The 22,586-nt window shown below is 40.9% G+C and overlaps 1 protein-coding gene across 1 annotated transcript in view; it reads right to left on the reverse strand.

Moving 5' to 3' along the window:
* Positions 1-13,383: 13,383 nt before the first annotated feature.
* Positions 13,384-22,586, reverse strand: part of rimbp2a (RIMS binding protein 2a) — a 77,248-nt gene continuing 68,045 nt past the window's right edge. Inside the window, 6 exon segments of the mRNA XM_071905171.2 lie at positions 13,384-13,611; positions 16,700-16,864; positions 17,339-17,410; positions 18,188-18,288; positions 18,799-18,967; positions 19,626-19,795. Of these exon segments, the coding sequence (XP_071761272.1) occupies positions 13,384-13,611; positions 16,700-16,864; positions 17,339-17,410; positions 18,188-18,288; positions 18,799-18,967; positions 19,626-19,795 (905 nt within the window).

Below are 22,586 nucleotides of genomic sequence, written 5' to 3' on the forward strand. Positions count from 1 at the left end.
TTTGGTAAGCTGGCAGGTCCTGGCCATCCGCTGTAGCGCTCCAGTACGCACCGACGGAAGCTTTGGTGACTGTCTGCACTCGGCTGAAAGGAAAGGCTGGAAACAAACGATCACATTGTCTGGTGCCCGGTAAAGTAACTACCCCTAACTCTAGCGGGCAGAGGGGAAAAACTGCCTAGAAATTCGCCAGGCCTAGTAATTCGCTCTCCTGTCGGTTGGCTGACTTCTTCATCCACATAACGCTTCGTCTTGTTCCATCAGGAATGGCTTTGGTCTCTCTCCATACGCGCTAACTTTGGTTTCTCTAAACCGTGTGAGAGGGTTGTTTCGCTCCGATAGCACGGCGGCTGTACTTGCAGGGCAGGACAGCAACAGGCACGGCTATTCTCATGATAAAAAATCAGTAAACATGTGCAGTCTGTCAGATTAGTGAGACCCACGTGGGTAATCGCCGTTAGGGGAAGAGCTGCTAGCAAATTAAATGCACACGAGGCCAAGGGGATCAGTGACTTTTCCATGAGTCATTTTGATGTTGACTTGTCAAATTTAGGATGTGATTCTGTCCTAAAGATTGAATTTAGTCTATTATGCAGGAACACATCAGCCCATCGTGACTGTTTCTGTTAATTTCCCTATAATAAATAAACCTTCCCATGTTCCCATTGAAGAACTCATTTTGCTTCTTACCATCCATTGCAATACTTTTCTGTTTCTATCTTTATTTTTTCTTTATTAAAGTAGCCTACAGTGAAGTTCTTTGGCCATATGCACAGATGCTCATATCCAAAATAAATATTGCTTCGTATTAATCTTAACATCTTTATTTCAGCCAATTTCTGAATAGAAAAAGTCAGAAGTTGTAAAAGTTTTGCCAGCTGTCAGCTGCGTATTCCCAGTCCACAGCATGACTGGGACCTTATGGTGGTGTGCAGGATGGAGCAGATGGATGCAGGCATTATAAAGCCTTGTGGTGTCATGGCACACCACACATTTGGCAACATTCTAAAAATGATCAGCACACACTCGTGCGCACGTCCCTTTAGTCTTGTAAGTGTCCGGCTCCATTGCCAAATGTGAAGCTCTTTCCAGTATTGTCACTTTGAGACTATTTCCATACAGTATTCACAGATTTGAGACATATTTTCTCTGGAGAGGTCAATGTGCTTGAAATCAAATAATAAAGTACAATGAATATAAAATGTATTTTTAGTCTGTGATACTGCAGGCCTTTAGGGCACATTTAACTTCTTGCACCCTGAGTAATTATATTTTTTCATTTTTTCTGTATCACTTCATCTGTCTTGATCTAAAATTTCATACACTCATTATGTTGAGGTACACTGAGCATCAGTGTGAGTATAAAGCCTGAACTGAAACAGCATGGCGTCTTGTGGCAGTGTGCCCTACAACCGGGGATGGACTGAGACGATGAGATGAGCAGATGAGTGTCTGTGAGAGTGAGCCAGGGGTTATGGCTCATCAACGTTGTGTCATCCATTCTGGATCCACACTGAGACATCAGACTAAGTGCTGACATCAGATTTACAGTACAGAACACCTAGGATTTAATGAGCTGAGCCAATGCTCAGACTTGTCCTCCCCGGCATCCTCTCTCCAACATCCCCCCTGACTTCCTCTGAATGTTGTTCCAGGTCCTTTCAGCCACTACTGTTTGATTGTCGTTAGCGTGTGTGTGTTCGCAACGTTGTTGTCTGCGTGTATGCAAGTATCAACAACACTTTATGCCTGAAATAAATCAGCTTTACTGACAGAATATGTCTGCCAACTAAACCCACGGTGTCCAGTGCCTCAGTGCATCCTGCTTTAATAGAAGGTGGCATCAGTGCCAAGGTGACAGCATTATGCATGCAGGCATCATTGGCGAATAAACATTTCCTTCCCTGACAGCAGAAGCTGATTAAAATAAATATGTGCCTTAGAGGGACATTTAACAATCTCTAAATGCCAATAAAACTGTGGAGAACTAATGGAGTTTGTAGGATCTCAGGAGAGTACCTTCACTACACATTCTGCAACGCTTGTGATGCAGGGTTAACGCATGCATTGCATTTAAAACAGAGAGCTTTAATTTGAGCAGTTGGTCTGTAGTTTTTGGCTGGATGTGATTATTAAAACTGACAGTGGCAGAGGCCACTGACTGTTGAGTCTGGGAATGGCTCCAGATCTCAGCTGTTGTTCTCAACATGCAACCTGCTGCTGCTGCTGCTATTAGTCGATGGGAGTGGAGATGACTGAGAGGTGGTCAGATTCACCATTTGTGACCACAACCAGATAAAAAGCGGCTACCAGGTGGCTGAGAGGTTTTTGGAGGTTATTTGAAGTGGATCAACATGGTTCACCCCCCTCCCCAAAATCCCTGTAATGATTTATTCTGTTTTTAAACAGGAAGCTTGATGTTCATCCAGCTGTTCAGACAGATAAATACTAAACAGAAAGAGAAATGACCACAGTGACTACTGGACAGAGGGCCAAAGTGTAGTCAGGAATTCAAGAAACAGAACGTTCACTCTTACATTTTTGGATCTGCAACTGAACTAAGCCAAACACATACTAAGAGGAATAAAATAGTCACAAATGGAAGATGTGACATTATTTCAAAGCATAGGTATGCTGATCTAGGCTCACTGGTGATGTAAGAATGCCACGTAAACTTCATATTATCTTATATACCATTTCTGCCAAGCCACCACTCTCATTGTCCCCCACAATGAAATCAGGAGGAAGACTGTGAATCGGTCTAATTCCAGTTGATCGTACATTCATTTGTCTGCTGCATTGTTTGTGTCAGTCTAAGAGTGGCAGTCTAAAGTAAGGTGTGTGTGTGTGTGTGTGTGTGTGTGTGTGTGTGTGTGTGTCTCGTGCAAGGTGCGAGCAAGTGTGTATGTGTGAGTGTGTGTATTTGACTGCAAAGAGAGAAAAAGGGATACAATTATGTGTTGTGCTACTGGTAGTGTGTGTCTGTGTGTGTGTGTGTGTGTGTGTGTGTGTAAATGTGTTTATGTGTGTTTGTGTATGTGTGATGCTTCTCAAATGTAAGTCACAGCAGCCCCATCTCTCTCTTTCCTGTCTCTCTCCACTGTGATCTTTCCAATAAAGGCAAAATGCCAAAAAAAAAATCAAATATGAGTCATGATCCATAAAAATATGTAGATACATTATATGTTGCTCTCTGTATGTGAGCAAATCTTTCCTAGCTTCTAGATGTACGGTATGTGGCCTTTTTCTTTTTATCTTGCCACTTTTTATCTTGCAACTGATCTAAGAGTAATTACTTCTGTAGCTGTACGAACCAGGACAGGTCATATGCAGAAATAAAACCAAACGCATTGTTCAAATGGCAAATACATTGCAGATCACCTGGATAACCTTTCAACCTGGAATCTGACATCCAGATGAACCATGACCAGGCCATGACCAACCGGTGCACACAGGGGTCGTCATGTGATTAGTAGATCTATTAACCTTTACTGAGAGTAATCCAGCTCAGAGATGGATATTGAACTGGAGCGATGTTCCATCTTAATCATTCCTTAACCCCTCTTATTACGCTCCATTAGCTAAATGGTGATAAAATGGACTTCCACCTATCCATCAAACCAGCAAGAATGAGGATTAGATCAACCTGGCTCGATTTCATCCTATCAGTGTTGCATCCAATTGGCAGGGGATCTTGTGAATAGATTGGCTAATAATGTATACAGAACTGTTTCAAGAACACCCAAGACAACAGGCACTATAAAAGCGTTTATGAAGCCCTCTGAGCCAGCATTATTGTAAACTGATTCTGAATTTCTCTGACCTGGAGTCCAGTCCCTGAACATAAAGCAGTCTTTATACCTGTGTAATAACACTCAGCACAGCAGCCAGATAGGGAGACAGCCAGCCAGCCAGCCAGCCAGTCGTTTCTGCACTGGTGGTGCTGGCTCTGAGGTCTCTCCAGCGGTGCAGGGAAGTGATGCCCTGTGGACGTCTCCCGCTCCAAGCAGCCTGAGACGAAGATGAATCACCAAGGCCAGGACTGAGCCCTAGCTTCTTCCGTTTGCTGATGTCAGCCAATGTTCCACTGTTGATGACGAATGAATGTGCTTCTTGGAGCATGGCCGCCATAAACATCAGTTTTCCACCCTGCGGGATGCCTAGAATGAGCTACCGGCCAGGTGGAATATCCTCACACCGACAACCTGCCCTCAGAGTGCCATGATGGACAGGTGAGAGGCTTGCCTCCAACCGCCTGCTGGGAAACACATTTATGTAGGAGCGGATGGATGGACACACAGGAAGGGTATTCGATGTGATCTAGCTTTTTGTTGAGAATTTCTCTTACCTGGGCTGACAGAGGGATTATGTGGGACTTATACAACACCAGGTCATGTCACAGCATCAGGTCAGATTTCCTTGCCAGTGCTTCAGTGGATGTTTGTATCAGTAGAGTATTTCTCATCATCTCATCAGAATTTATTTTTTGCCACTGTATGTACGCATAGTAAGATATACATAACATAATACAGCATACTTCATTTGTTGAAGTATTTTATCCAAAGCACCTTATAGTACCATGAGTATATACATTTTTGAATGGCTTCAGAGGGAATCAAACTAGTAACCCTATCAGTCTTAATGCTGTGCTGTACCCATCGAGCTTCACAGCGCCATGCATGTGTGCGCATTCACAAATGTGCCACCCCCCAAAAACCTCTTTAACACACAACTAGGGACTTAGTCAAGAGGCCCAAAATGTAAAAGCGGTTAGTGCCCACAGACTTCAAAAGAAATCTCAAACTTATCTGATGACAAAAGATGTCTCTGTATATCAAAGTCAAGTAAAATATTCTACCTGTTCTGGACTGATCTGAGGAGATCCCTGCTGTGATACTGGGGCGTGAGGGTCAAGCTGAGGCTGGGAGTTTAACTGGCACTTTCAGGTTCTGTAAAATATTCAGAAAGGCCAGCAGAAGATGGATGCCTCCTCATGCCCCCTCTGGTGGAGTGGCGGGCAGGACGAAAGGCAGTGATAGAGAGGTTACAACAGGCAAGAATTTTAAGCATCCATTGGCCCTCAGGGACTCCGGAGACTTACAGCTCTATATAGATCTGGTGGATAGCGGGAGAAAATAAGGGCAGGAGAGGACAGAAGAAGAGGAAAAAAGAGAGGAGGGGGGTGGATGGGGAGGAGAGGTGGAGAAGAGAGCAGAGGTGCTAAGAGACGGAGGGAGGGAGCAGGGTGAAAAGAGGAGAGTAGAGAAGTGGGCAGAAATATTAGAGGCAACAAAACCAAGATGCATTGATTTACGGGCTCAATCTCCTCTCTTTCTTACCTCCCTGACAAGAGAATGTGTATTTCAGCATAACCTGCTGAACCGCTGCAGTATTTCCTCACTGTGCTCCTCGGTCTTTAAGGCGTTCTTTTCCTTCTTTTCGGATCCACCTCTGCAACAGGACAAACACTTCAGACAAATATGCATGTGCAGGTGTGTGTGTGTGAAAAAGGGACCAAGGGATTGTTTTTCAGGTTCAGCCCTATGGACAGTGTACATGTGATGATGTGATGTGTGTGTGTGTGTGTGTGTGTGTGTGTGTGTGTGTGTGTGTGTGCTTATGGTGGAGGTAATGATGTCAAAAATCTTTAGTCAGACAATTGATAAAGGTTTAGCCAATGTACCTGAAACCCTCATATGAGAGACATGAGAGACATGAGAGACATGAGAGACGTGAGAGCCAGGTTTGCCGTTACACACAGTCCTTCCCGTCCTCTGTCCTCATTGCCAAACTACAGGTTTCATATATCAACCCATCTAAAAACCACTGCTGCCCTCCTGAGGCTTTTGGTGTAACAGCATGAAAACAGGGACAGGCCTGGCACCCAGATGTGACTCGGTGATATAGTTTTCCGATATGGACAAGATTTCAGTGAACAATATGAAAAAGATGAATGTCAAGATATTTTGTATTGCAAAGTCACTGAATAATTCACCGAAGACACTGACTTCCCATTTATCTGTTGTGTCCCGCTTGCTTCCCATTTAATTTGACCCTGCCCACTTGTAGCTGGTGTGGACTCAGTGGGCTGTGAGTCTGGTGCTGCAGAACAAATGGAGCAACAGAGAAAAGGGGAGTACTGCACTGCAAAAAAAGTCCATCTTAACAAGTCATTTAGTCTCATATTCAACCTTCAAATCTTATTTTTCTTAAACCAAGCAAAAAATTCTGCCAGTGGGAGTGAGATCATTCCAATGCAGTTTCACTTCTTTCAGGAATTTTCTAGAAATTAGTGTCAATATCTTGAAACACGGCAGAATAAGGCAGATCACTGCACTACTATCAAGAAAATGACACTTGATTCTACAAAATTCTTGAAACAAATTGATTTGCATTGGAAACAAGTGAAATTATCTAATGCCATTGGCTGATTTTTTTCACTTATTTTAAGAAAATTAAGATTTTTAGGACTCAATAGTGAACTAAATGACTTGTTAAGATTCTAAAGCTCCATGTCAAGACCTCTGAGCTCCAGCTGCAGAGCGCACAAAATGATACAGAGCAGCTGGCCATCAAGATCCAGGCCTTTGAGGTGGAAAAGGGGGCTGTTCACTGTCAAACTGAAGAGTTAAAAGAAATGCTCCACCGAGAGCAGTACCTTAACCTCCAGGCTGCGCCCCAGGCCCGGTCCGAGACCTGGGCCAAGGATTGGCCTCGGCCAAAGTGGGCCTCAGGCTAAGGCCCAGACTCAGGCCAAGGCCAAGACCCAGACTCAGACCCAGATTCAGCCTCAGGCTAAGGCCCAGACTCAGGCCAAGGCCAAAACCCAGACTCAGACCCAGGCTCAGACCAGATTCAGGCTCAGCCCCAGGCCAAGGCCCAGACTCAGGCCCAGGCCAAGGACTGGGCCAAGGCCCAGACTCAGCCCCAGGCCAAGGCCCAGAATCAGGCCCAGACTCAGGCCCAGGCTCAGACTCAGGCTCAGCCCCGGGCCAAGGCCCAGACTCAGGCCCAGGCCAAGGACTGGGCCAAGGCCCAGACTCAGCCCCAGGCAAAGGCCCAGAATCAGGCCCAGACTCAGGCTCCAGGTCCAAGGCATGGGCCAAGGATTGGCCCACACCAATCCCAGGCTCAAACGGAGGCACAGACTCAGACCCAGGCTCAGACCCAGGCCCAGACTCAGGCTCAGACCCAGGCTGCCAAGGCTGTGGAGGTAAAGATTCTAAAGCTCCATGTCGAGGCCTCTGAGCTCCAGTTCAATTTCAGGGCTGAGAGAGATAGAAAAAACAATTACCAACAGGCCCTGCAAGGCACCTCGGGCTACCAAGGGCCCTGGGCGGGATAAATTTGTAACTTAATTGTAAATGTGTACTCCAGTACAAATTTGCATACTATCTTGGCTGTCTACAATAATCAGGGCATGACCACTGCTGTTTGTAAAGTCTATTTGAGGGAAGGAATCTCACGATATACACATCACTCTGATATGATTGATAAAGCTGCTAAAGCTGTTTATAGCAGCAGCAGCTCTCTCCTCACTCCTGAGTAAGTGAGGAAATAGGTTACATTTATGTCTGCAGAACCTGCTATGCCTATGGGTTCACTACAGTAATAAATTTATAAAATACAGTACAGCTAAAAGCTCTTATTGAAAGCCTTACCTTACAGTCTGTAGCTGTTAGGCTCAATTACTGATTAATAAGTTATTCACTTCAAATGTGTTATTTAAGCTTATATCATTTCTTATCCAAACACTGACCTCATTGTGAAATGACACAACATGAATAGCATCAGAGAAAATGTAGCTTTAGTGGATCTGAAAAGTGTCAAATACGTTGATCTCATTAATCTATTATTTCAGTGTTTGATGCCAGACTTTGCCAGTTTGGGATCACAAATAATCTTCCTTCTGTGTGCGCCCCAGCACACCAAGACACAACTGAGTGTATTATTTTTTCAGGGCTCCTTCCAGTCGGAGGGAGTAATTAAGTCATAGATGAGAGACACCATGGTTGGGGACAACCTGGGGCATCTGTTAGATTGCAGATCTCATATAGCACTACAAATTCTTGCTCTTGTTCCTCTGAGGCAGTGTCTGTCCCACGCCTCGTTACTAGGAAATGTAAATCTCACAGATATTCAGTCCTGTGGTTTATGAACTGTCACCATCCCTTCAGTCTTTTGTTACTGCGTTTGATGGTGAGATTGGAAATTATTGGTTGGGATGCTGTAGGCTGAGTGAAAGCCTACCCCTACTGCTAGAGAAAATGTGAAATTAAAATAACAAAATAATTTGTTTGGCAGTAACTAAAATAGCAATATAACTTGGTAGCCACATGAGTCATGTCTTGATATGAATTTGGACATAGGGTCATTGTCACTGTCATTTGTCATTATTTAATCAGCGTGAAGTGCCACAGAGAATATTCTAAAACAGCAGTGTTGCAGGGCTTTACTATTTAAAAAAAACACTTGTTGCACCTGGTTACAATGTGCAGCCATGATTAGATCAAATTAACAGTAGACCTGCTATCAATCAACTTTTGAAATGGCAAGTAGTTGACATGTATGTTGTTAATGATGGTTGCCAAATTACGACTGAAAGCAGGTGACCACTGTAGCTTCTAAAAGTTTGACTTATTTCATTTCAGGGCCGCACTACAGTAAACACTACAGCAAAGTCTTACTGATTGCGCTCTGTAATTGCCAGCAAATTTCAAGTCCCTGTTGCTGAAGAGTGGACAGATGGCTCACAAGTTTCATTTCTCTCTACAAGCTACTCCGATTTCATCCATCACAGGGAAACCTGTCAGAAATCAAGGGAAGACCTTTGACTGTCTGCACCCATAAGGTGGACAAATCAAGGCTGCCAGGTAAGTTTAAGGCCTGGATTTACCAGCGTGGATTTACCGATCCTATGGCCCCTATTCGTCTATGACGTCCTTCTGTCTACTGTAGAGGGCTTTGAGAGGAAGATCAGCCAGTTCCTCTGCAGATGTCTGTGAGCAGCACTGTTTCGTACAAACAGAAAAACCAGCTGAAGCCCACGAACAGAAGCCGCAATGAAAAGTAGTTCAGCTGTGTTGGTCACCTCGGTGGCGATGCCTGATATTGAAAGACCTGAATCACCCAGTCTCCCCATACAGGTTAAGTCATTGATGATGTCTCCGCGTATATCAGCAGATGTATCTACCTGCAGGGGTTCAGCTACTGCACTTTATTTCATTATATCTTTCATTTATCATAATAGCATTAGCCCACTGTCAACGTGCAAATGTCTGGCACGTACTGTGACAATGTAAGATAACCTATAACTATTTTTAAACTGTGATTGCGATCATTATTGTCCAGAATATGGAATTGAGATATGAAATTTAGGCCATATTGCTCCCTCCTACAACCAGACTTCAATTAAATTGTGACATTAATTATACATCAATTATATTGCTTTAAATAATAACAAAGAGAATGTGATACTTTAATGATCGCTGCAGGGAAATTTTCTTTTTACATGAACACCTCCAGGGAGGTCACAGTGCAGGGCCAACTTCAGAACAACGCCCCGATTCAGTAATTAGTTCAAGGACACTTCAAAAGGACAGTTGAAGTCAGTTGAAGGTTGGTCTCTTTAACCACTAGGCCAGCCTGTGATTTTAATTCTGTATGTCCTTGTTTCCTGTGTCAGGGCAGAACAAAGAGATCAAATATCTATATGATGGGTCCCCAGATGACCAGAGCGTTATATTATCACTTAATGAGTCAGGATGAGACACTATATTTCTCATTTGGGTCTGAGGCTCAAAAGGTTTAAGATTTCCTGATGTGTTTGATACTACAGGCCTAAATGCAATCCGCTCCCTGCGATGAAAATTACAAGTCATAACATACACAAATGAATGTAAACAGCGATTTTCTAAAAAATATCAAATTTAATTTGGTTATAAAATTTGTATTTTTTTGCACATGCACACCCACACAGAATTAATCACCATAAATATTGTCCAATGATTTCTCTTTTTTTTTTTATCTTTGATTCACAGAGCAAGCACATACGGTGGACTGATACATCTGATTTCAAAGGACACTATGGAGAATGCTTGCACTCTTTTACAGGGAGAGGAAATCTCAGTGCACTAAAAAAAGGCTGTCTTAAAATCAAGTAGAAACATTTATAAATTACCTACAAATGGATCAAAGTACAAAAGAGCTACAGCGTTAAGAGACACTACACCCATTCACAATTGAATGATTTGGTATTGGGACTGTATAACACCATATTATTTAAACTTTGCAACGAATTGATGCAGGACCTATATGCATAAACAGCTTTGGAACAAAATAATAGAATGTAAACCTATTGCCAGCTGAACTTTTCATACATTCCATTTTGGCAAACCATCGCTGTATCATTGCATTTCAGTGTATCAATAAATAAATAAGAAATAATCTGAGGAGGAACCCTGTTTCTTTTATGTCAGATACACACTTAACTCATATCTGGCTCATCTTTCAAGTGCAAGTCTACTATACATAAGAGACAATTGGACTAGGCTAAAATGGAGCTTTTAAAACCAATCAGAGGAAATAGAGGTTTGTTTTATTATCAAGGCTACGGTACATACTCTCTCACCCCAGTTAGTAAGAATGGCTGAGTCCTTGAGCACTTCTTTTAGTCACCACCACAGCACAGAAAGTGTAGGTAGGCCTACAGTGTGCAGGTCCCTCCTCCGAGAGTCCCAGTTGGTATCTGCTTTTAAAAGTGAACGTCCACCTTAGCACAGAATTCCTATAATATTGTACAATTAACACGACAACTGTCTCCTCCAAAGCCAAGAAAAGAGAGAGACAGGACTGTGGGGAGAGATTTGTGCCACCAGACAACTGAATTTGAATGACGTGTTCTGAATTAGTTTGTGATTAGTGAAATTGAAGGTTGGCAATTTCAGTCTGAATTTTGAAAAATTTAACTTGTATTTACTTGTTTGAAATTCAGTTTCAATTTAATTGAAAAGCACTTTAATTGAAAAAAAAAAAAAAAACTTTGGTAGAACTTAGAAAAAGGATCCTGGTGATTTTTTTTTCACCTGTTGGTAAGTCAATATATTTCATCACATGAGAAAAAAAACATTAGATAAAGCAAGCTTAGATGTTTGGATCCACCAAGAGAATCCTGAAATGTTTTCTTTTGTTTTCTCTCTTGCATCTCAGGGTTTCTGTAGCCAGTTTGATTTTATCTGCAAGCTGCTGCCTTTCCTAAGTACCCAGATGTGCCACAATCTGAAAGCTTTTCAAGAGCTGAATTTGAAATCAGCTTTGAAAGGTTGAGTAGAGTTTACATATGTGTACTACATATAACAGTGATTGTGTTTTTCAATTAAATTGAAAAGGAATATTGAAAAACTGAATTTTAAACAAGTAAAGACAAGTGTAATTTTTAAAAAGTCACATTGAAATGCCAACATTCAACTTCACTGATCACATACACATTCAAAACTGAAATCCAGTTGTCTGGTGGCAAAAATCTCACCCCATACAAGACTAATCTATAATGTAATCAATAGACATTTTCTGGAACTTCTCCACTGACGATGAATGAGAGACTGATTTAGTAGACAGTCACTGTGACAATCTGCAGGGTATTAAGTCGTTTCTGGTGATCTAGATACATTTTCTGGTGCAGATCTTTTAGTGGCATTATGCAAATAAGTTCATTTGGTTGTGAAAGCTCAAACAAATATATAAAACATTCAGCGAGTCAACAAAGTAAATGGAGCAGCTACGGAACGTTGACATCACTGATTAAAGCCTTAGCTCTCCGGATTCTAGCTTTGAGTAGACCTGCTCATTTCATGAATTGTTAAATTGTCCAAGATCATAGGAATAATGTAAAATCTGCTCTGTGCCAGATTCCCTTTTAACTGTATATAATGTGTGCGACATGTTACATTTGTGTATGGTATAGTCCTTACGTGACGAGTCATGTTGAGCGTATGTGTACGTAAAAAGCAGATGCGAAAAATGTACTCAAGTAAAAGTTAGTATTTCTTTCTACAGTTATGAGACCTCAGGTGGATGTGACCAAACCAGAGGACAATGCACACCTTGATGTCTTGACTTGTAATTTCTATGAGGTTTCAATATGGCCCTCTATATCAACATGAGACAACAAAACTAAACAGTACACAGGCGATGGAGGTAGCAGCACATCACTAGATCACAAGACCAATAACTACATGGCCTCTTTTTCAGAAAAAAAGATGTACAAACATGAATGCATCACACACATACTGCCTTACATACACACACACACAAACACACACACACACACACACGCACACACACACACACACACAGGCACACAAAACATGTCTTTACCAATCATCAGACAAAACACCCACCTTTGTGCAATAGGAAGACAGACACAAAATGTTGTCTTGAACTAGGCGTTTCATGACAGTTTGACAGCTGGGACAATAAACATTTCTGTTATTATTTTATCTTCAGAAGATGACAATACACAAGCGATTCTCAGCAAAAAATAAAACCGGTGTAAATCAACCTTGTCATGTAGAAAAATGAGGAATGTCATGCTCATATTGTTTTCATAAAGGCCACTGAGACGGCTAAGCTTGCCTGATGTTGCTCATGTTCTATTTGCTTTAATGCCCTGTCGCCAATCTGCAATTCTGTTTGAATTCCTTTCATCACAGCAACCCCTCTCTGCTGAACCACAGGTAAAAGCAGAAATGTTTCTCTTCCTCCCTCTTGTGGTTTAAACGCCCGTATGCTACCACCTTTCTATGATATTGCACTGAATAAAGCCTTTGTGTTAGCAGCCAGCATTACTTAACAGAATGCCTCAATAACAGTGTAGTCTATTTCAGATTTTCTTAGGAGTATGGTCTATGTCTCCTCGTATTGACATCAATACTCCACAATGTGAATGTTTTTTTTTGCTGAGTAAAGTCTATTGAAAACTTTGATGTATCCAGATGTGTTTTCCATGGCTACCCTGCTTGAAATAAATGCACCAGTAAAGTTTATTCAACTAAATGATAAAGAAAAGAGTAAAATACATGTCATGAAAATCCTAGTTTTTTTTTTTTTTTTATCATCCCTTGATTTAAAATACATCACAGTTAATTGTATTTGTGTGAGCTGACCTCTCTCTTGATTTTGGCACGCTGCACTGTACATAATTAAGTCGATTTGTATTCATCACTGAACATGAATAATTGTATCACTGATTATATTCAAATAGGCTCACACGGTCCAGAAGACAAAGCTCACATCCTCTCTGCCATGTGTTGTTGGATCAGAGTTGATTGCATGTATGCAATATACAGAGCCCAGCATGTGCACGTATTGTACATGTGTGTTTTGTTTTTATTTCACGGGGGAGAGTCTCTTCAGCAGTTTCTTCCCCTTGGACAGTAGTCCTTTCTTCTTCTTGGCTGCCAGGTCTTGGGGATCCCGTGGGTCCAGCGGAACATGGGGGCCCCTCGTAGGGCTGAGGGGCCTCATGGTACCTGGGAGGAGGGGCCGCACGATGGGGGACGGCGCTCGGACGGGCGCGGCATCGTTGTCAATGGTGTCAGTGGTTTCTGTGGTAACCTGAGGAGAGAAGCCATGGGGAGGTGTGGAGGCATGGGGCGGGGTATTATAAAGCAAGCAGCGCTCTCATACTGCAGACTAGGCCTCTCTCTGTCTTTTAATCTCGCTGTGTTTTTTCATCAAGGCTTAAAACAAACAAAAACCCCACTAAGGACTACCATCTTTCACTAGAAAAGACAGTATGGTGAAAGTTTTGGAACTGCATATCCTCCTCTAAACAAAAACTCTGAGTAGCCCTCAGAGTTTGAGCTCTCCATGTATCTATCAGAATTGATTCATTATCATTTATCCAATCCTCACACATCTGAAGTGGCCATTTACTGAACACACATAATGAGCAAAATATGCACTAATGCAATGATGTGGTAACACTTTACAATAAGGGTACACGTTAAGTTAAGGGTTAGTTAATGCTTAATAAGGGTTAGTTAATGCTTAATAAGCATTAACTAACCCTTAATTAACAGTTAACTAATGTGTAATTTACTAATGGTGTTCATGTTAACTAAGGTATTCATTTATACATTATTTAATAGTTTATAAAGATGACTATTAAATAATGTATAAATTAATACCTTAGTTAACATGAACACCATTATTAAATGATTACCAGACACATTAGTTAACTGTTAATAAATTAACAGTTAAATTAATTAATGTACCCTTATTGTAAAGTGTTACCAATGATGTCTTATTGATTGTGTGTTTGAATTTCCTAGTTGAGATATGCAATTAATTGCTTTTCAGCTACAATATAGACTCTAAAACATTGTATTTTCTAGATTAAATTGATAAGTAGGCTACTATTAAATGTAATCTCATTTATTAAAGGATAATTCCAGTTATTTTCAACATGGGCCTTATTTTCCTAGTTTTTGCCACCATGACGATTGATTGTCTTGAAAAATACACAGGGCCAACAGTTGAACCCAAAAAGTGATTAAAACACCTCCTTTCAACATATATGTTTAAATAGCTGCAACTGAACACATTATCACAACATTTCAGTTATAATAGTCCATTTGATACTTTTTTAGCAGAAGAACGGTATTTTGCTGCTTCATTTTGAAAGCATTCTTGTGTTTTACTCGTTGGAACGCCCACATCCAAAAGAATTTGTAGGCTATTTATTAATTAAAAATCAACCATAAACTACAGCAAATGATTCTTGTTTTTTGTGAGTGTGGTTGATTGTATTAGTGTGAATATAACTGATAATTGCAATTTTTCATACATTGGACCGCCAAAATCGGTGGATTTGCTGTTATTTTTTACTGCTTGTGTTGACACACTTACACAATTTGTAATGAGTCTGTATTAGAAAGTAATGTTTCTGGAAAGGCGTCACAAGAGATATGTGTTTCCTCTCCCCCTCTCCCCCTCTCTCTCTCTCTCACACACACACACACACACACACATATATATATATATATAGAAGAAACACTTAGGAAAAAGCCATCAAATGGTGAGCACGACATTAGCACGCCACAGAGCCAGAGAGGTCCACCACCAGTAGGCCATGAGGGAACATACAATACAATCATATACAACACCCAGGGACACAACTGTAGATACCAGGCGTCTCATCTAATGCATTAGCTGCATACACAAATATATATATATGTACACCTTCAGTATCACTATATTTTTGTCTTTGATATCATGGTGTTTTCCAATTTAGCATGGGTAATTAGAAATGAGGGCTAATTTTAAATTGCTTAGATCTAAGTCCAAATTGTTAATGTTATATAAAAACTATAAAGCTTGTGGGTGCCAAATGGATGCTATTCAAACAGAATGATAATGACAGCATTTGCCAGGAAAACATTAGAAATATGCCTTACAAAATCGACATTTGTAAACAGATATATAATTTGTAACAGGTCTAAACGTTTTGGTAATGCTCAAACTAGAAGAAATCAGTGGTAATTTCGCTGATCTGACATCTCGCCGCCAAAGCAAAGCGTTACAGAAACACTTGACGAGTGCTTCCATAATGTTTACCGGCGTTTAAATCTCACGGGTGTGACCACAAGCTGTGTGCATTAGAACATTCAGTTTGGTATCTCAAGTTGCTGACTTACTGTACAAGGCAGACAGAGCCATTTATGGTGTGAAATGAACAATCTTCTTCTGTTTGTTTGTTTTGTTTTGCCAAGCAGGTGAGGAAAAAAAAGAAATCAGATGTGGCAGCATCATCATCGTCAGTAAAAACCCACACCACTATGAAAACTGAAAATAAAAACAACAACAACATCAACAACAACACCAACACACATGGACACAGAGCGCAAAATATTTTTTTTTATATCCAATTTTTTCTTTTATTTTTCCATTGTAACAATACAGTATGGACGTCTCAGTGTAGCGGTTAGTTTTCTCTTACTAGCTCAGATCAAACATGGTATATCTGTATCCACTGTCAACAGGCCTGAAAAATAGATTGTTTGATGTGTGTGCAGTATACAAAAAGAAACAAAGCCTCTTTAAGGAAATACAGCAGTTGAGCCAAGAAAGTTATTATAAAACGTATCAAGTTTACTTTTGAAAAAGGCATGCTTTTCTCTCTTATTAACCTTTTAAAGTTGTTTTTTTGTTAGGCAAATATTTTCTTTCAGTGTCATGGGGAAACAACTGGTATGTGTTAATAAAGCACTTATTATACACAATAACCAGAATTTGATTTTGTGTTTTAGTGCAAAGAGGTACCAAATTATCTTGTGTAAGGAATGAGTTTAGCCTTTTTCAAATCTTCACCCTCCTTTGCCAGTGCTGCATGCATAAATCACCCGCAGAGCTCCCAAGGTCTATTCTCTCTCTGTCCATATCAGGCTTTGCTTCTTCCTTTCTCTGAGACTCAGAAAGGTGTTTGACTGGATTTTTTTCCCCTTTTCCAAAGGGTGAGGGGGGGGGGGGCGGGGGGGGGTTGTTAGTTTGTAAAGAGTCACCACTGTCACCACATGGACAAACACACACACTGAACAGCACATAGACGGCAAGTGGAGGAAGCGAGAGACGGAAATCAAGAGAGAGGACGAAGGATGGATGAACACAGGGCCTAGCGCTGAGAGCGGCGATGATGATGTACCCGTTTGCCCTCTGTGACGGTGGCGGCAGAGTTGGCGGGGGGCCGGTTGGCAGGCTCTTCCTGGGGGTAGTGGGACGGAGTGTCTGTCAGGTACACCTCCACGTCATCAGGCACTTCTTCCAGGAAGTTGGAGGGGACCAGACCACGGTGGCCGTTGATTTCACCCTGAAGAGAGGAGAGGAGAGGACAGGGATGGAGAGGAAAGGAAAAGAAAGGATAATGGAGGGAGGAGGTGAGGTGAGGTGAGGTGAGGAAACAATGTGGTTGTTCAAATAAGAGAGTTGAGGCCATTTCTGACAAGTGGCTGAAAATAATCAATTTTTTTCACAATTCAATTGGCTTTATTGGCATGAAAGTTTAGAACACTATTGCCAAAGCATTAAGATGCAGCGTGTGTGTGTGTGTGTGTGTGTGTGTGTGTGTGTGTGTGTGTGTGTGTGTGTGTGCGTGTGCGTGCGTGTGCGTGTGTGTGTGTGTGTGTGCTGGGTTGACACTCTACCATATAATGATTATCAATAGTCAACAGTTCAACAATAAATAATACAGTTCAAATGGAAAATAATCTATCTCAGTGTATCTTCTCTCTCTCTATTTTCTGTGGAAATAAAGAAGCTAACATGGTGGACAAGTGGCACTCACATAATAAAACCCGTCTTCATCAATATCTCCAAACACAGCCATGATGTCACCAGCACAGAAGGTCAGCTCAGCCTATCAGGAGACAGAGAAAAAGAAAGGAATATACACTGAATGTACAAAATAGTAGGGACGCCTGCTCTTTTCGTGAAGTGCACTGCTGAGGTGAATCCAGGTAAAAGACAATTTTCCATATTGATTCCCCTTATTAAATCTATACCAGTCACAAAGGAGGACATGTAGATAAAGAGAAGACAAGGATTTTAAAGCTTTGAGATGTGGATTGTGCAAATGGGGCTTCAACTCGTTTTTGTGATCTTTACTGTAAGGCGAAACATATCCCAGACCTGCACCTTTACTGTCAATACAACCCCTTGTAAAATAGTTTGCCAGTCGGTGTGATTATGATTGTGACTGTGAGAGAGTGTGGTAACTTGAGATGCAAAAAAATCTCAGATTTTCTCAGATGCAGGTTAAAAAACGAAATTCAATAAAGAAAAGGAATACTTACATGCTGAATCTTGCTCCCAATAGTTTTACTGTTTTTTTTACTTTATTAGATGTGGGTCGATCATGTTGTCTGACAAAGACCCACAGCCGGTTGAAACATTGCAAAAGCTAATTGAGAGGAAGATTCAATTTGCGGGTATTCTCTTTCCTTCGATCAATGTGTGGTAAATAAAAAAGTAGGTAAAATAAGTCAGTGATCACCATAAGGCCAACAATCGTCAACATAAGTAAAAACAACTGGTGTTAGACTGGATTTTTTTCCCCTTTTAGTACCCTCCAATACTTCCTCGGGTCTGCCAGCTCTTGTGTGTATGGGAGCGTGTCTGCAGCAGTTTGTGGTACCTCAACATCAACGTTCGGGGAGCTCTCTCTCGGGTCGTAGTCGTACAGGGCCACCATCCTCCTCGAGGCCTGATCTCGACGGAGGCCTCGTCTGTTCTGCTCTGGAAGGGATAAGGGAAGGCATTTTAACAAGCTGTCTACAACGTTTGATCTGAACCTTTCTGGTTCACAATCCTTGAAAAAATCAAAGGGATGGCTACTTGCAATCCCTTGTTTGCAGACTTTTAAACCAAAGCATGATTTTAATTTTGACATTTCAGGTTATTACACTTGAATTATTGATAGAAATTCAGTTAGTATTTCAAAAGAAAAACAATTATCCCAATGTTAGGATGTACAATATTTATTTGTTTATTTAGTTCACATTCCATAAACAACCCCTCTCCCCACCATAGTCTTCCTAGTTGCCAGTCTCAAAGGTGAGTATTGCTTCTTTACATTGTTTGTGTCCAATATTTTGTGTGGTCTTTTCAATCTACTCTGACAAAAAATGTGATGTATTGATGTATTATGGATAGACTCCCAGAGAGGCATTTGTGTGTGCGTGCATGAGTGTGTGTGTGTGTGTGTGTGTGTGTGTGTGTATGAGCATGAGCAAACTTGTGTGTTACCTATTCTGTCCACGGGCGTGTTGAGCGGTAGGAAGCCCTGTTTGATGAGCTGGTCCATGGTCTCCTCATCCTCGGCCCTTATCTCTGACACCATGTTACAGGGGATCAACCCCATCCTGCCCCTCACCTCCCCTCTGTAAAACCCATCTGTGTCTTTATCACCATACACCTGGAACACAAGGGAGTGAGAGAGTTATGTATATGTTGCTATCTTAGAACTCCCACTTTTTACAATACTGCACTTCTCTTGTGCTGATTAGCCACCCATAGGGTACGCCTGCAGTACTAATGTAAGATAGATTCAGGCTGAGTGACTTTTATGATAGCCGTTAGTGTTGAATGAAGACACATTAAAAGATTTCTCTAATTATTTTATGCCAAAATAACCATTTAAGCCATACAGTAATGTTGAAATTACTGATCGTTCTGAGAAAGGTTCAAATTTGTGTAAGAAGGCCCAAATGGGGCTAAAAACTAGTAATAATAATAATAACCTTTATTTCATATAGAACATAGCAGCTCAATGTGCTTTATATCAATAGAAGGCAGATAAAAGACAGATAAAAAGATAAAATTCATATAAAAGAACAAGCAAAATGCATTGCATTAAAAGAATCAAATCAAGTAAAATAGAAAATCAATTTAAACAGTTAAAATGAAGGCTATAAAAGCTAAGCCATAGGTTTTTAGCAGTCATTTGAAAATGCTTACAGAGCCTGCCTCTCTAATATTCTTTGGCAGGGTGTTCCACAGTGTGGCTTCACATTCAGAGCCAAATAAAGGCAGCACCTCATCGTATTTGACTATGTCTCATTCGAAGCACCCACCCTAATGATCTGTCCCTCTTTGAAGGGCAGCTCCTCATCAGCTGCATCTGGGTTGGGGGACATGGAGAGAGGATCGTAGTCAAAGAGCGCCACAAAGATCCGGAAGGATTCCTCAGGCTCCGACTCATCATAGTACGGAGGGGAGCGGCGTTCCCGATCCCTGTAGCCATCTTTAACATAAGGGAGACAAAAAATCCCATCATCCTGCATCACAGAACAGAACAAGCAATAAATGTGACCCAACATGGAAAACAGGCACATTGTGGGAGACAGTTTTTTGTTTTTGCATGTATATTTGATCCTTGCATTCAAGGTTTTAAATGTATTAATTTTAATTTAAATGTATAATTTCATTACATAATAGAGGTCAACCAATTATTAATTATTGAATCATACAAGTGCATTTTGATATTTTTTTTCTGATGTAAACTCGGTCTCCTGTAAAGTTAAATGTGCCTGGGTTCATGGCGTTTGGTCACAATTAGATATAAAATGGAGCAGAGAGTTTAGTGACTCTAATCTTCTGCTCCTCACACGGTGGAAATCATTTAAACTAATGACAAAAGCCAATGCAGCATATATATACCACTTCTACAATATGTAATCCCATACGTGTACATAGTGACGCATGTTAGGCATGCCTTTGTGGAGTATGAAATTAATGAAAGGAACATTTTTGCCTTTTACAAGTTATATCGATTTGATCATGCAGTATCGCATGATGGATTGGATTTTGATATCCAACCATACTTCTGTCTGTCAGCATGCAGGCATAAATCTGTTGTCAATCTCTTACTTTGTCATTTAATCATTCAGCACACACTACATTTATTTATAATTATTCGTACGTACTTATGTTTCAATATGCATTTATAAGTGAGTGACAAATGAGGGGCAAGACAAACATGGTGTATTACATAGAAGTGATACATGGAGGTGAAAACACAGAATGACACATTCAGCAACACCAGCAACACACAAGACTCTGACATGCATGCTACCAAAAGCCTAAATAAAAGCTACAGCTATTGTCTCTAATATCAAGAGCATATAGTAGTTGTATGTATGTATACATAAGTCTATGTCTATTTTCACTTCATATCAAAATGAAAATGTAACTAAGTCAGTGTAATTCTTCAATAAGTGTAATTCTTGATCTATCGCCACCCCTTGTATAACACAAGATGCTAGTTACTCTAAACTTCACTACATTTCTACAAACTAAGGCTAATAAAATGGCCAAAAGTTCGATTTTATTCAGGAGAATTCATGAATAATCAATATTTGAATATTTCTTCCTAGGGTAATCACTATATCAAGTTTTTGAAATTAAATTAATTGCTATCAGTATTTTAAAAACTATTACTTTTGGAAAACTGACTTGAATTGTGCCATCACAGCATGTCTTGTCTTGAATAGGTATATTTTGTGGTAAGATTGCAGTACTTAAAGTGTTCGCAAGAAAACCAATATGGTCAGTCAGCTATTGTTTATTTTTGATAGGCTTATTAAGACTCTCTCCCTGCAATATATTTTATTATGCTTGTGTTGTCAAAGTTGAATTTACCAGGCTACACATGCAGTGATGTGTTGATAAAGCTTTAAAAGAGATGATAAAACAGACTCATTTTTTGGTCGCCATTTTTGGTGGTTATGTCATATTGGAAATATGACATAACCACTACATTTAGCTTATTTAACTTGATTTGCAGCTGCAGGATGCAGTTGGCCTATTTCAGAAGGGTTACATTAGACTATTGATGAAATTTTCGTTATTTATTAAATGGAATATAGGTAAGGTACCATTTACATTTATACTGTTAATTAGTATTTCTCTGACTCAAGAGTATTTGCCAGTTGTAACAAAGTTGAACATAAAAGGGAACTCCCATTAAAGAGTCTTGAATCCATTGTGCCACACCACAACTGTTTGGAATGAGTGATGTTGAAGCCAGAGCCTGAGCAATGCATCTGCTACCGATTGGGTTGATTGAATGGGAAGTAGGGAGGTTAGTGTTAGCATGGGGTTGGAATGGCTCCATCTGGTGGTGATTTAAATACAGTGCATGCCATCTGAGAATACTCAACTGCCGCCTCCACAGGAGCACAGTGAGTGTGCATCTTAAAATACTTCTTCATGTCATGCCTCTGGGCAGAGCAGGTAATGTTATAAGGCGGGTCACTGGCCTCGACTCTGTCTTGCCTTAAAGTCACACCTCTGCTACTCTCGCTCGTCCATCTGGACCTTTGCCACTTATCGTGGGACTGGAGAGTGGGCAAATAATAATAATAATAATAATAATAATAATAATCTAGGCCAGAGCAGGTTTGTCAGAGCTTGGAGGTTTGGACTCAGGGATAGAAGTCAATTATGGTAGAGATGAATCCCACCGCCCCATCAGGAGAAGGTTTGGAGTTATTGGATCTGGATTGGCTATACCAGAGGATGTGTAACCCAGCAGTTTAGAATTAAGGATGCCTTCAACCTCAACTATAACAATGTGTAAAACATCCTCAGGCACTGACTGGGGCTACAGCACTCTTGACTGACCTTATTTCTCTCTCCTGTGCTACTTCGAAGTGAGAGGAATCGGGTAGATTGAACTTGAAGGTAATTTGATAACTGTTGAGCTTCTCCTGATGCTCAGTTTCCAGTGCCTGTTAAGTCTCCTGGAGCTCTCAATTTGCCCCTCTGAAGTTAGTGCCTTGGCCTGAGAGAATTTCAGCTGGCATCACACCAGTTTAAGACGTTGGATGGTGGCGGCAAGACAGGAAAGAGCTTTAGATGCTCAAGGAGGACATGATACTTATACTTCTCACCAAGTTGTGGGTAAGGATTAAGAAGATTATCTAATGCTAGTTTGAGGTTTGCAAAATCCCTTTCGGATCCCAGTCAGGAAGGAGGAAGTCAGGAATGCTAGATTTGGGTGCCCCATACAGTGGCTGCTGAGAGAGAAGCCC

This window comes from Centroberyx gerrardi, chromosome 2, assembly GCF_048128805.1.
Source record: "Centroberyx gerrardi isolate f3 chromosome 2, fCenGer3.hap1.cur.20231027, whole genome shotgun sequence".
In the NCBI taxonomy this organism is placed as follows: domain Eukaryota; kingdom Metazoa; phylum Chordata; class Actinopteri; order Beryciformes; family Berycidae; genus Centroberyx; species Centroberyx gerrardi.